Source organism: Petaurus breviceps, unplaced genomic scaffold (genome assembly GCF_028583685.1).
Source record: "Petaurus breviceps papuanus isolate PSGF00001 unplaced genomic scaffold, PetGlider_PUasm1.0 84, whole genome shotgun sequence".
Classification (NCBI taxonomy): Eukaryota; Metazoa; Chordata; class Mammalia; order Diprotodontia; family Petauridae; genus Petaurus; species Petaurus breviceps.
Genome location: NW_027186645.1, coordinates 3,268,411 through 3,281,462, shown reverse-complemented (window position 1 = coordinate 3,281,462; position 13,052 = coordinate 3,268,411). Strand labels below are relative to the sequence as shown.

The 13,052-nt window shown below is 36.6% G+C and overlaps 1 protein-coding gene and 1 long non-coding RNA gene across 2 annotated transcripts in view; one reads left to right on the top strand and one right to left on the bottom strand.

The window, feature by feature from the left end:
• The window catches only part of LOC138176259 (uncharacterized), a 64,365-nt gene that overhangs the window by 232 nt on the left and 51,081 nt on the right, over nt 1-13,052 (bottom strand). Inside the window, exon 3 of the long non-coding RNA XR_011172201.1 lies at nt 1,534-1,673. This is a non-coding gene — a long non-coding RNA (uncharacterized lncRNA). The remainder of the gene's footprint in view (nt 1-1,533; nt 1,674-13,052) is intronic.
• Nucleotides 1-13,052, top strand: part of LAMB4 (laminin subunit beta 4) — a 134,978-nt gene that overhangs the window by 72,035 nt on the left and 49,891 nt on the right. The window contains exons 22-25 of the mRNA XM_069107008.1: nt 2,740-2,971; nt 3,985-4,142; nt 7,926-8,150; nt 9,211-9,431. Coding sequence (XP_068963109.1) covers nt 2,740-2,971; nt 3,985-4,142; nt 7,926-8,150; nt 9,211-9,431 — 836 coding nt within the window. The remainder of the gene's footprint in view (nt 1-2,739; nt 2,972-3,984; nt 4,143-7,925; nt 8,151-9,210; nt 9,432-13,052) is intronic.

Below are 13,052 nucleotides of genomic sequence, written 5' to 3'. Positions count from 1 at the left end.
CACACACACACACACACACACACACACACACACACACACACACACACGTTTAATCATACACAAAGTGTAGTTGGATATTGGAGGAATTTTTTTTAAATGACATGGGTGATTTAGGTGAGAGTGGACTAAATTATACATATAAGCTAGCTACAGTGGTCAAATCTCGATTTCATTTGGCTAGAGATATGTAACTAGGAATGTTTGCACTCAAAGCAAGCTCCACAAACTGTATGGGTCAAAGACTATGAAAGAACTGCCCTCTCTGCTCATTATTTCCCATTTATCCTGTACATAGTTTATTTGGTTGTGGGCTCCTTGAAAACAAGGGCTATCTTTTACCTTTCTTGTATCCCTAGCACTTAACACAGTGCTTGGCACATATAATATATGTTTATTGACTGATGGGCTGGCTACCTCATTGTTGGGGAACAGATCCAAAGCCCAGTTGAGGGTGGGTAAATGAAATGGTAACCCTGGAACACTGGCATGAGATCATTGCTTGGAAGTCTAACATTTCACCAAAGGCCTGCAAGTGTCAGCACCCTCCAAGAGGGGGGAGATTTTTTTTGTAAGGAGAGGGGTGCAGGGGAAGAGATGAAAATACCCTTTGTAAAGGCATTATAGGAAAAGTCTGGGAGAGTCAGGAGTGCATCCTCAAAAAGAATGAAGACATTGCTGGCTTAGGACTCTTCCTTAAAATGGAGGCTTTTGGAGGAACTAGCCAATCAGAAGGAGAAGTCAAAGGAGGAAGGGTACTTCCAGTGAGAGAAATCCAGAGGTGGAGTGAGCTTCCAGAGTAAACAGATTTCTAGGGCATTGTAGAGACAGTCCAGAGAGTCAGGAATGCAGTTTGTAATGAAGAAATATATATATAAACCCTACTAGACTTTAAGCTCCATGAGGGCAAGGATTTTTTTCCTTCATTTTTGTATTTCCCCTACACTCAAAAAATGATGGAAAACTAAATGATTATAAAACACAGCTCTCTGTTAAAAGCTTTAAAAACTCTGAAGGAACATTAGTCCCTATTGTAATTTATACCAGAATCCATCTAAGAACTTCAGTCAAATTCCCCTTTGGGGTAGTAAGAGCATGAGTAAATGATTCAGAGAGTTGATGTACCCTTTTGATAATTTTCTACTTAGGTAGGACTTTCCAACTGATGCCTAGAAAAAGTCACTGAGGATAGTTTGGATGAATAGTGTTTTTTACCCCTTTACCCTTCAGGGGACTGAGTAGAATTGATTGCCTCTGATCAAATCTCTACCCACAAAGCGTAGTTTAGGGTATGACCATTTCTTGAGAGCTCTACTTCTATTCCTCCTTTCCTATCTCACCTTCAGGTAGGGGGTGGAGAAAGGGTGAAGAAAACACAAAAGTGCCTGGTAAAGAGCCACATGTTTACTTGGTGATAATGAGATTAGATCATGAAGGTTTTAGTCTATGGAAGAGTTCCCAGTTTCATGTGGCTTTCTTCCTTTGTGAGTTGGGAAGCTTAAAAAATACAAATTATAAATAAACTTAATAAAATACCCTGAGCCCTCAGGCAATCTCTTGATTTCCAGGCTGTTGGGCTGGTCTCTCAGCAGTTGAATTTGGTATAATCAATTATCCACAGGTCCCTTGACACTCTGAGTCACACTCTTCATATATTCTTATTTTTATGTAGAAATCTATTGTTTAAAAAATAAAATAACCAGCAAGCAAAATTTAAAACAGCAGAGAAACAGTAATAAATGATGCCATCAGTTACATGCATGCAACAATAAAATAGAAGGGGGTAAATTCACCATTGTTCCAGTGATTTTTCCAAATAGGCATAATTCCTTCAACCCTTGCTGAATTTTCTTAATAAAGCCAAGCAATATGTGAGAGAAAGAAAAATACTTGAGCCAATACACAAAACTTAGATGAAGTCTTCCCCAAAGTGTATATCTGCTGCTGCTACCTCTTACTCTCTTTAATTCTCTGTTCCTGTGTCTCTCTCCAGAGAGATTTAAAAACCATCACTGTAGCAGAAAACGTTGCTCTCCAATACCTATCCCACAATAACAACTCTGTCTTTTTCCAAGATGGGAAGAAATACAGCTCCCTGGGGTCTGTAGTGATTTAGGCACCTTCACAAACCTTATCATAATGACTGTTACACAATAAACTTACCTGAGTCAAACAATCATATTATCCAAATGTCATTTTATCAAATGAAGACTTGCTTCATTTTTAGGAGTGGAAATTCACTCCGTCATTCAAAAAGCATGTGTCAGGCAATGCGTTAAGCACTGAGGATATAAAGAAAATACAGCTCCAAAGAGGAAATTCAATGATTTTTCAGTCATCCCCCCAAAAATGAAAAAAATGAAAATAAAAAAGTAAGTACCCTCCTACACCAACCTAGAAAATCTTGTATGCAAATTAGAATCTTCCTAGAGGAGTTATTCACATGTAATATTCATCAAGATTTTTCAAGGCAAAGAAAAATGAAATATCTAGAAAAATTGATTGACTAGGATTACCTAGAAGAAATTTTAAGTCATGAGAAATTTGGTTTTTCTTGTTTTCTTTCACTGAATCAGAAGGTATTGTATGTCAGCTTAGTATAAAGCACTTTGTTAAGTCTAACAACTGTTAGTCATTTTGATTACAAAATTATTTTGCTCTGCCTATGTCCCATTGTTCTTCTCCAAAAAAAGAAAGCAGCAAGTGAGACTACCCTGCACGTTGTTTGTTTGCTTTATCTAGCATGTGAATGCCATCCTCAAGGCTCCAAGAGCACCGTGTGTGATCAGGTGACCGGGCAGTGCTCCTGCCACAGGGACATTGAAGGTCACCACTGTGATCAGTGCTCAGCTGGTTATTTTGGATTTCCCAACTGCCGTCCTTGTCCATGCAATGGGTTTGCAGAACTTTGTGACCCAGAGACTGGGTCATGCTTCAACTGCAGAGGATTTACAGCTGGAATTAATTGTGAAAGGTATAGAATTGGAACCAACTAGAAAAAAGCATCTGTTTAATTTTGCCTTTGAGTAACTGTCACTTCTCTGAAAGATAACTTAGTAGATATTTACTAATTCAACAGTACAGAGGTTATAACACCTGTTCTAGAGGGTTTGGGCATTCTACTAGCCCAGTGTTCAAATCAATAAACATTTACTAAGCAGCCAACTATGGGCAAGGAACTGTGCTAGATTTTGCTATCTAAAGAAAGAGTATATTTGTGTATATGTCTATATATGTATGTATTAATGGCCCTATCAAGCTATTTTGCTTTAGAACAATAGAGAGCCTGAACCTATGATTTAATTACTATGAGAACCTCTCAGAGGAGGAAACTAGCTTTACCAATGCAAATTGGTATCTCTGCAACTTATAGTCTTAGAGAATTGCATAGAGTGTCCAGAGGTTAAGTGACTTACCCAGGGTCATTACATGTCAGAGGCAGGTTTTGAGCCCCAATCTTTCTGACTTTAAGTCCACCTTTTTATACACTACACTATGCTGCCTCTCTTTATATAATAGCTCATATTTATATAAGGATTTACCATTTACAAAGTGCTTTCTCCACAGCAACTCTTTAAGATAGGTAGTGCTCAGAGTCATTATCCCCCTTTGAGAAGTGAAGAATCTGAGGATTAGAAAAATTAAGTGATTTGCCCATAGTAAGTATCTGGTGGAGCTTGAGCCCAGGTCTTCCAATGCCAAATCAGTGCTCTTTTGACTGAACCATGGCTATGCTATATTGCATATCCCTAAAAAGTGGCTTGTAATGAAAATTTTTGAAGGTGAGACTCTTGGAAAGCACAATATTTAAAGTATTTTACAATGAATATATTTGTAAAATGAAAAATCTTTTAGCAAAATAGTTACTCCCTAATTTATTATGTTTTTTGGATCACATTTTCTTAGAGCAGGGTACAATTGTGTTACTTGTACATGTACTTCTCAGGTACATATCTTGATCTATCTCTAAGGAAATTTTCTTAATAGGTGCATCAATGGTTACTACGGAAATCCTCTCTCTGGAAAACCATGTCTTCCTTGCCAATGTCCTGATGTTCCTTCAAGTAATCAGTATTTTGCCCATTCCTGTTACCAGAATTCTTGGGATCTAGGAGTAATCTGCAGCTGCCAAGAGGGTTATACAGGTATGGAATCTAGTTTTTCCAATGTGCCTTTTCCCTTGTTCCATAGTCCTTGATTATAGGCCCTAATTTCATCATTTATATGACTTATACAAATGCGTGAATATGAAATAAGCTGAGAAGAGAAAATCTATCAAATTTCTACTTTATTGAGTTGAACATTTATATGAATCAAAAAAATTAAGGGAAATTCATCCTCCTCCAATGCAATAGCTCTGTAGTTACTATTCACCAAAAGACAGAAAACTAACCAAACTGTATTTGAGTCAAATAAAGTCAATTTGTGTTGGCATTTCATGTGTGTAAGTACCCCTTTCAGTGACACAGATTGAAATCTTTATCTTACTATTATCTTGTGTGATTTTTTTATCCATGCTTTCTCAGATACTATCTAGAAAAAACATGTATATTTCATGATAGTTCTTTTTAGTAGCTGAGCTGTATCAATGTACTCTTCAGATTGCCCATCTAATGGCCTTCCATTCTTGCAACATGACTAATTCATCTCTTTTTCTGATCAAATTTTTCAATAATGTATTTTATTCTGATGCTTACATAAAAGTCATCAGACTATAACTTGTTTTCACCTGCCACAATCTTTCTATTATTCTTAGGGTTTGTCTTAACTCTTCTGAGCTCATGGTGTTTCATGATTCACAGCCATATGCAAATTATCAGGAGAATATTTGTATTGGTATCAATTAATGGCCTTTTATGGCAGTAAACAGATTGAGATCATTTAAAGCAGGGAACAGTTTTCCAAATAGGGTGAAATTTAATCTGTCCTTTCTTCCTATTTGGTCTTGAGTTAATATCATTGTTCGTCTGAAGCATCTACCCAATACATATAATATGGATTAAATAATTCTATGGTCTACATACTAAGTTTAGCATCATAACTTTGGCAATATGCATTCTCCATCCACTTTGTTTTCAAATATGAATGGTTAGACCACAGTCTTTCACATCTAGGAGAAATCTGGAAGGAATCACTAAAGGATCTTTGTAATTCCATGAAGGTAACCTAGCCTGCTCTCCTCATTCTGATTAATTCTATGCCCAAATTGTCGTACATTTCTACTGTTTGTCTCAAATATACACGTGTTGGATAAGCTACATAGACCGTCCATCCAACTGCATACCCAAATCTGGGCAACAGACATTCTTCATACTCTTAGCCTTTCCTTATTGGAAGTGATCAAGTCAAACTTTTTAAAATGGTTATGGATTTCTTCCTGCAGATTCTAAAGTGTTCCAGAGCTGATTCCACCGGAATAATGGTATCTGCAAATAGGTCTGATATTTTTCCCATAGGCCTTTTTCTTCAGCAATCTGTCAGTGTCTTTATAACTGTGTTGTACATGTCTAATATGGAAATATGCTTTGCTTGACTTTACATGTATAAATGGGTATCAAAATGCTTGCCTTCTCAAGAAGATGGGAGGGGCAGAAGAGAAGGAGAAAATTTGGAACTAGAATTTTTAAAAAATTAATGTTAACAAAAATTCATATATAATTAGGAAATATTTAATGAAATAAAAATATTTTCTTTAAAAATGATTTGTTACATATAACATGGGTCTCCTTTTTGAAAACATGGTCCAGTCTGACTGCTTTTCCCATTTTTTTGACATTTCTACCTCTTCCATAAGAAAATTCAGAACTATGATGTTAGAGTCCAAATATGGTGGCTTATCTTTCCTTGATGATGAAGTTTGTCACAACAATTTTTGAAAAAATACTCATAAATTCTTTGTAGATCTTTCCCATTGTTTGTTTTTCTTCTGTTTGTTATTCTCCTTACATTTTTGTCCTTAATTGCTGTTCTCTTGTTAAATCCTCTTCAGACTAGTTTTACTTCTTTCTGCTTTAAGAGATCATATTGTTCATAATCACCTATTATCTTTCTTCAGAAGGTTTTTTTTTTTAATGCGGTTATATTCCAAACCAGTGCTGCCTTTGGCCACCACCTCTCTCCCTTTGTGAGTAAAGTTAGTATTGTTAAGGCATTTGTTTTTTGATTTTTTTTTGAGGGCAATTGGGGTTAAGTAACTTGCCCAAGGTTACACAGCTAGTTTTTTGTGTGTGTGGGTGTTAAGTGTCTGAGGCCAGAACCAAACTTGGGTTGTCCTGACTCCAGGGCAGTGCTTTACTCACTGTGCCACCTAGCCGCCCCTGTTAAGCCACTTTTTAAGCTCTTTTGGCCTCCTTTTTATGGCACTCAAGATGTAATGGATAGAGTGCTAGACTGACAATCAAGAAAGATAAGAAGTTAGAATTCTATATGACTTTGGGCAAATAATTGAAAATCTCTGGACTTCCATTGAATTGTCTTATCTGTAAAATAAGGAGCTTGGATGACATCTTAGGTTCTTTCTAGCTCTAAATCTATAAGCTTCACATAAAATTATCATAATCAGTATTGACATCATATTGTCCATTTTCATTATCAATTACTTTTCTTTAAATAGTTCAGGATTGAGGCTTTTTTGTTTGCTACATATTTTTCTCATTATTACTCTCTTTTCTAACTATTCATTCTGATCTTTGCTCTGACAAGTTCAAAGTCTGGCTGTACATAGACAACTGATTAAGGTGATGACAAAAGCCCACCAATGCTACCTGGCAGCACAGTATTCTAAGAGGGATCCAAATTACAAATACCCCAAAGAGCAATTGAAAGATGCCAAGTGGGTAAACCAGGCGGCAGCATTTTGCCAATAATAACTTGTGTGCCAGAATCACTATAAGATCGTTAAGGAATCTTAAATGAGTAAAAAAAAAAATAGGCTGCAAACTGATTGTATTAGTGAAAATGAGAAACAATAGGTCGATGGCCAGAGTGATAGCACTGATATTAAGGTTTGCAGATGTTATCCACATATTAATTCATGTGAGCCTCACAACCCTGTTAAATAGATACAGCAGATAGTATTACCCAAATTTTACAAATGAGAAATCTGAGGTTCAGAATGTTGAAATAAGTTGTACATAGTTAAAGAGCCCATTAAGTGTCAGAGGTATGATTTGTAGCATTTTCTCTCTCCAAGCCTAACAATCTGTCCATTGTACCATGTTGCAATAGTGGTGTCAAATTCAAATTTAAAAATCCCTGCAGGCCACATACTAACTTAGAAAACCACAAATTCTCATTATCTATGTCTTCTTGTATTTTTATCTTGTTGAATATTTCCCAATTACATTTTAATCTGCCTCTAGGCACACCAAGGGATTTTTGTTGGCTGTATGTGTCTGACCCCCTTCTCTCCCCCATGAATGAGTTTGATGCCTCTGTGCTCTATGGAAGGTTAATGGGCCAACATAGAGAAGGATTAGAGCATGAGAAGCAAGAAGATCTGTGTCAGTGGGGGGAGTACCCAGGCCAATAAAATCATAGTTCATCAAAATATTCTACTGGGATGCAGTTGGATAGCAGCTTTTCCATCTGCTATCAAAGTCATACCCTGGCAAATGCTTCAGTCCTATCCCTGAATTCCCAATGTCACAGGAAACAGGCCTTGGAGAAGGCATTTTCCTCCAAGGAACTTTTGTTCTAAATAGCTATTAAGTATTTTAACATGTTTGCAAATATGTTTGGAGACAACAGAGAAAATGCAGATGGATTTATATTTCATGTTGAAACATTTTTCCTTGTTTACTCTAATGTGCAGACACTTTTTATAATACCTAAGGGAGCTCTCTCACTTTCTTATTCAATTTTTAAGTTATTTTCTATACTTCTAACCACCCCATTCTCCTTTCTTTCTATCTTTTCCCCTTGCATAGGTATCCAATGTGATGAATGTTCGACTGGTTTTTATGGAAATCCAAGATTATCGGGAGACCTTTGCCTGCCATGTGACTGCAATAATAATATAGATAGAACAGACCCAGAATCATGCAGCAAGGTGACAGGAGAATGCCTTAAATGTTTATATAACACTCATGGGCCCAACTGTCAGTTCTGTAAACCAGGTTACTTTGGATCAGCACTCACACAAAATTGCAGAAGTAAGTTGATGGTGTAAATATGGCCACAAAATAACAGCTTGTCATTCTCCTGGCAGCACACAGATGCTCTCCTGAACTGGGACTTGGCATAATAATAATTAACATGTATGTAGAACTTTAAGTTTTGCAACACACATAAAGCCTCACTTGATCCTCACAACAAACTATGAGAAAGGGACTATTTTTATGCTCATTTTTCAGATGGGGAAACTGAGACTGGCTGAGGTTAAATAAAATGCGTAAAATCACACAACAAGTAAGTGTCTAAGACAGGATTTGAACTCAGATCTTTCTGATTCCAAGTCCAACCAACTCAATCCTCTATGTCATCTATTGCTTAAGGATTCATGAAACAACATTAAATTAACATTTGATTTAATAATTAGTTGAAAAAGAAAGATTGGGTGACATGTCATTACACAAGTTGCAGTCATAGGCATTTCTTTTATAATATTCCTGAATGGGGCAGCTAGGTGGCATAGTGAATAGAGCACCGGCCCTGGACTCAGGAGGACCTGAGTTCAAATCCAGCCTCAGACACTTAACACAAAAACTAACTGTGTGACCTTGGGCAAGTCACTTAACCCCAATTGCTCTGCCTTCCCCCCTCCAAAAAAAGCAAAAAATAAAATATAATATTCCTGAGTTTTACCTTTGGTGATTGATATATCAATGTCATTAATGAAAGTTTTCCTAACAGATTTAGTGGAAGACTATGGCCTATTCCTAAAACAACATATTGTTCACATTTGGGGGAGGTATGAAAACTTTAGGAATACTGAAGTTAAAATTAATAATTCTCTATTTGAGAGCAATCAGATGGAATTCAGCAGGCTCAAAAAATTAACATGCTTTTCAAAAAATTTTGGTGTAGCCTATCACGTCTGAGTTAGAACAGATTCAGACTATGGGAAATCACATCCCAAAGAAAAAGTGGTTCTTCTTTGAGCTCTTTGGAGAAAGGGTACTACCCAGTTCCAAGTTGTAATTGTTTCATATTATTAATAACTAGCAAATTTGTTTGTTTAATCTAATGTTATAATTGTCTTTATTTTCCTAGAATGCACTTGCAATCCTTCTGGGGTAAACCATACTGCATGTCCAATGGGTGAGGGAGCATGCCTATGTGACCCAACGACAGGATCCTGTCCTTGCTTGCCAAACGTCATAGGTTTGGCCTGTGACCAGTGTGCCGAAGGATACTGGAATCTGGTCCCTGGTAGAGGATGTCAGTGCTGTGAATGTGACCCCCAAAATTCTCATAGCACTCATTGTAACCAGGCAAGATCCTTTTTTTCTTATGACGTACAGTGTATTAGCTTTGATGGTGAAACAATGAGAGCAGTGACTAGTTCAAATCATATTAAATGTTTTTTGGTTTTTTGCTTTTGTTAATAATCACCTCTGAGCAATGTCTTCTTGCTGGGACTAGACTAGAAGGGAAAAAAAGAGGCAGAAGAAAGGAGCAGGGGGAAACTAAATCTTCCAGCTGCAGTTTTGTCTAGAGCTAGCCCTCTTCTGGAAGGTGAACATGAAATGTAGTGACAGAGATGATTTTCCTTTCATTATCTGATAAATGTTATCATAGGAAGACCTTGAAGTGGAATAGACCAAATATGGCAACGAACTTGGGGCCTTTGCCAACAAACTGAAACGTCAGATTTATTAGCCCATTTTGTATTTAAACCAAAATGTCATTCCCCTAGTCTAGACAAACTTCTTATTAACAGAATAAAATCAGGATTCTTTATTATAAGGGTTAAATACAAGCCCAAAGACAGGCTTATATGTCTTTTGTTAGAAGACTGGTCTCTTAAGTTCAGAGAGGCTTATTGCCAAATCAAGACAGAATTCTTTGATCACAGCAACATTGGAAGACCCTCTGAAAGGCATGTTATTATGAAAAGCAAAATGGATTGAAAGTCAGGAATATCCATCCAAATCCCATCCTAGCCACTTACCAGCTATATGACTTTGGACCAGTTGTTTAACCTTTCTGGGCCTCAATTCCTCATCTATGAAATACGGGGGTTGGGTTTGATAGCATCTAATATCCCTTCCGTTATAAAGCTATGATTGTACTATCTCTAAAATTGTTGAGGGATTATGATGTGTCAGAAGGGGGAGTACCCACCTACAGCAGTGAAAGAACCCTTGAAACATTGAAGAATTAACTATTTACCACCCAACATCACTGGGAAACATAAGCCAGTAACTGTTCTGCAAAGTTACATTATTTCAATGAATACTCAATTATACTAAAGTATATGAGTGATTTTCAATGCTCATTCAATAGAATATTGAACCTTAAAAGAAAAAAAAGAATATGTGACAGGCATGATCTATTTAGGGCAAAAAAGTTTAGTGTTTATAAACAGTATATTGTGTTTAGGCTTCTGCCTAAGGAAAATTTTTTTAAAGCATTACCTATGTCACTTAGCAGTTACTGAAAAAAATATGGTAGTGTAAGCCAGTGAGAGCAATTAGAAATAGCCGGGTACTAAGAGAGGGTCATAATCAGAACTTAATAATTTGGGTCTAAGGAGAATCAGAATAAAACTGGGATTATTAAACCCTATATAATATGACTTAAACATTGAGGCTTTAGTCTAAGGTATGGCTCACCTATACCTACAGCATAAAATTCAGCAAACTATTCAAAGGTTAAATAAATACCTGACTTGAGAAGCACTACAGGAATAAAGAGTAGTGGCAGTCAGAATAGATGAAAGTTTGACCCTGAGACTTAGTAAACACCTGATTCCTGGGTACTGAAAACTGGAGGGAATTGGCATGCTGTTGACATTATATACTTGGGATTCCATGAGATACCATGGATTCCATAGGAATCCATCAAAGGAAGGGTCTGGTGGTACATAGCAAGGGTTTTTGAGGGGAGTGCCTAGAAAGAATACCCCTTCACAAAATTTAACTTGGCCTCCTGGTCTTTAAACTTGTCCTGCTGCCAAAGATTTTTGGCCCTCCACATTTAGGGAATAAATGTCCTTAGAATGCAGGGGAGTAATGTGGGAAGAATGATAGTACAGATAACTGGATTCAAAGCTGTTTGAATAGCCATAATGAAAAGGTATTGGTTATTGTCTCCAAGTCCTCCTGGAAAAAGTTCTTGAATTGTACGCTCAGGATTCTGGATATTTTTCTTCAATAGTTATATCAACAAATTCAACAAAAATGGGAAAGGAATGCCAGTAAGATTTGCAGATGATACAAAACAACAGATTATAGGATAGATGGCAAAGTTATGGTTCAAACTGATTTTGACAAGCTGCCATGGGAACCTAAAGCAACAAGGTGAAATTTAACAGGAACAAATGTGAAATTCTGCATTGTTTCCAAAAAATCAGTTGCACAATAATAGCATAGATGTTGTTTGGCAGCAGTTTACATGAAAAATATACAAGAGTTTTAGTTGATCTCAGACTTGATATGAACCAAGAGTGTAAGCAAGCTAACACACCCTTATGCTACATTAATAGATGAATAGTATACAGGTTATGGAAGAAATCATCACATTGTAAACTTCCCTGATTAAATCATATGTGGAATCTTGTGTTCATTTTTGAGAAGATGGCATATTTTAAAAGGACTATTGACAAAGTAAGGTTCATTGAAGGGAATCATGAGATGTCAAAAAAACACAAAACCAGGTCAATTTGAAGAAATCGGGAATATTTAGCCTGAGAAAAGGAATTAAGGAAAATTATAATAACTGTCTTCAAATGTTTGAAGTGGATTTTGGTGAAGACATTGTGTTTCACTGACAGAATGAGTACTAATGAGGTGAGGTTAAACAGATTTGGGTTCAGCAAAATAAGGAACTTTCTAACATTTAAGGAGGCAACCAGCAATTGATTGGAATTTGTCACTAAAAATATTCAAGCAGAAGATAGGTGACCATCTTTCATGATGTCATGGAAGGTATTTCTCTATTGAGTTAGATGAGGTCTTCAAAGGTCCTTTGTAATGCTGAGATTTTGTGATTTCATCATTTTATAAACTAGAATTGCTAGTAGTTACAGGAAGTAATTGGCATCAAAAGATAAAAGAGAAGGTAGATAGCCCCTTATCATTTTTGTTAGGTCATACATAGTGTTGACAACATGTAGAGAAAAGATGGATGTAGGATAGAATATATCTACACTCTGTCTTATTTATAAAATGGGGCAAGAGGTTACAAAAGGGAGGCAATGAGGGGAAAACATCGGCTTTTGTTGTTAGAAGTTTGAATTGTGCCTCGATTGGGCAGTCACTTAATACATCTAGGACTTGGTTTCCTCATCTGCAGAATGGGAGTGTTGGACTAGATGCCCTCTGGGGTCCTTTCTAGCTCTAGATCTCAGCTCTGTTTCAAATTCTGGCTCTGTTACTTGCTATCGGTGTGACCTTAGATATGCCACTTAATCTCTGGACCTTAAGTTTCCACACCTGTAAAGATGAAGGAGGTGGACTAGATGAGAGAGTCTAAATATTTCAACTCTTTAGCTTTAATCCTGTGACTAAAGTGATATTCCAGTTCTGTCTTTGATCTTATGAAAAATTAACTATACACAATGTTAGGAGAGATTACATCATAGATATTTACTACTTTTGGATGTGTGTCTTTTGCTTTTCTCTCTGCTCTTGCCTGTCTGCCTGGCCTTTTAAGCACCCTCGTGTTTCTTTCAATTACAAGGCCCCATACTAAAGACTCCTTTAACATACCTTAGATAAGAATTTTATACATCCTATCCCTACTCCCACTCTTTGGAACAAGCCTTAAAAAATTACTATCAATTTATGTTGATGCTGGGCTTTTTTGTAGGTTCTCAAGGTTTCTCTCATTTTTTTATATATTTATACATGTTACCTATCTTTTAATAGTGTGATGGAGTCTCCCTCTCT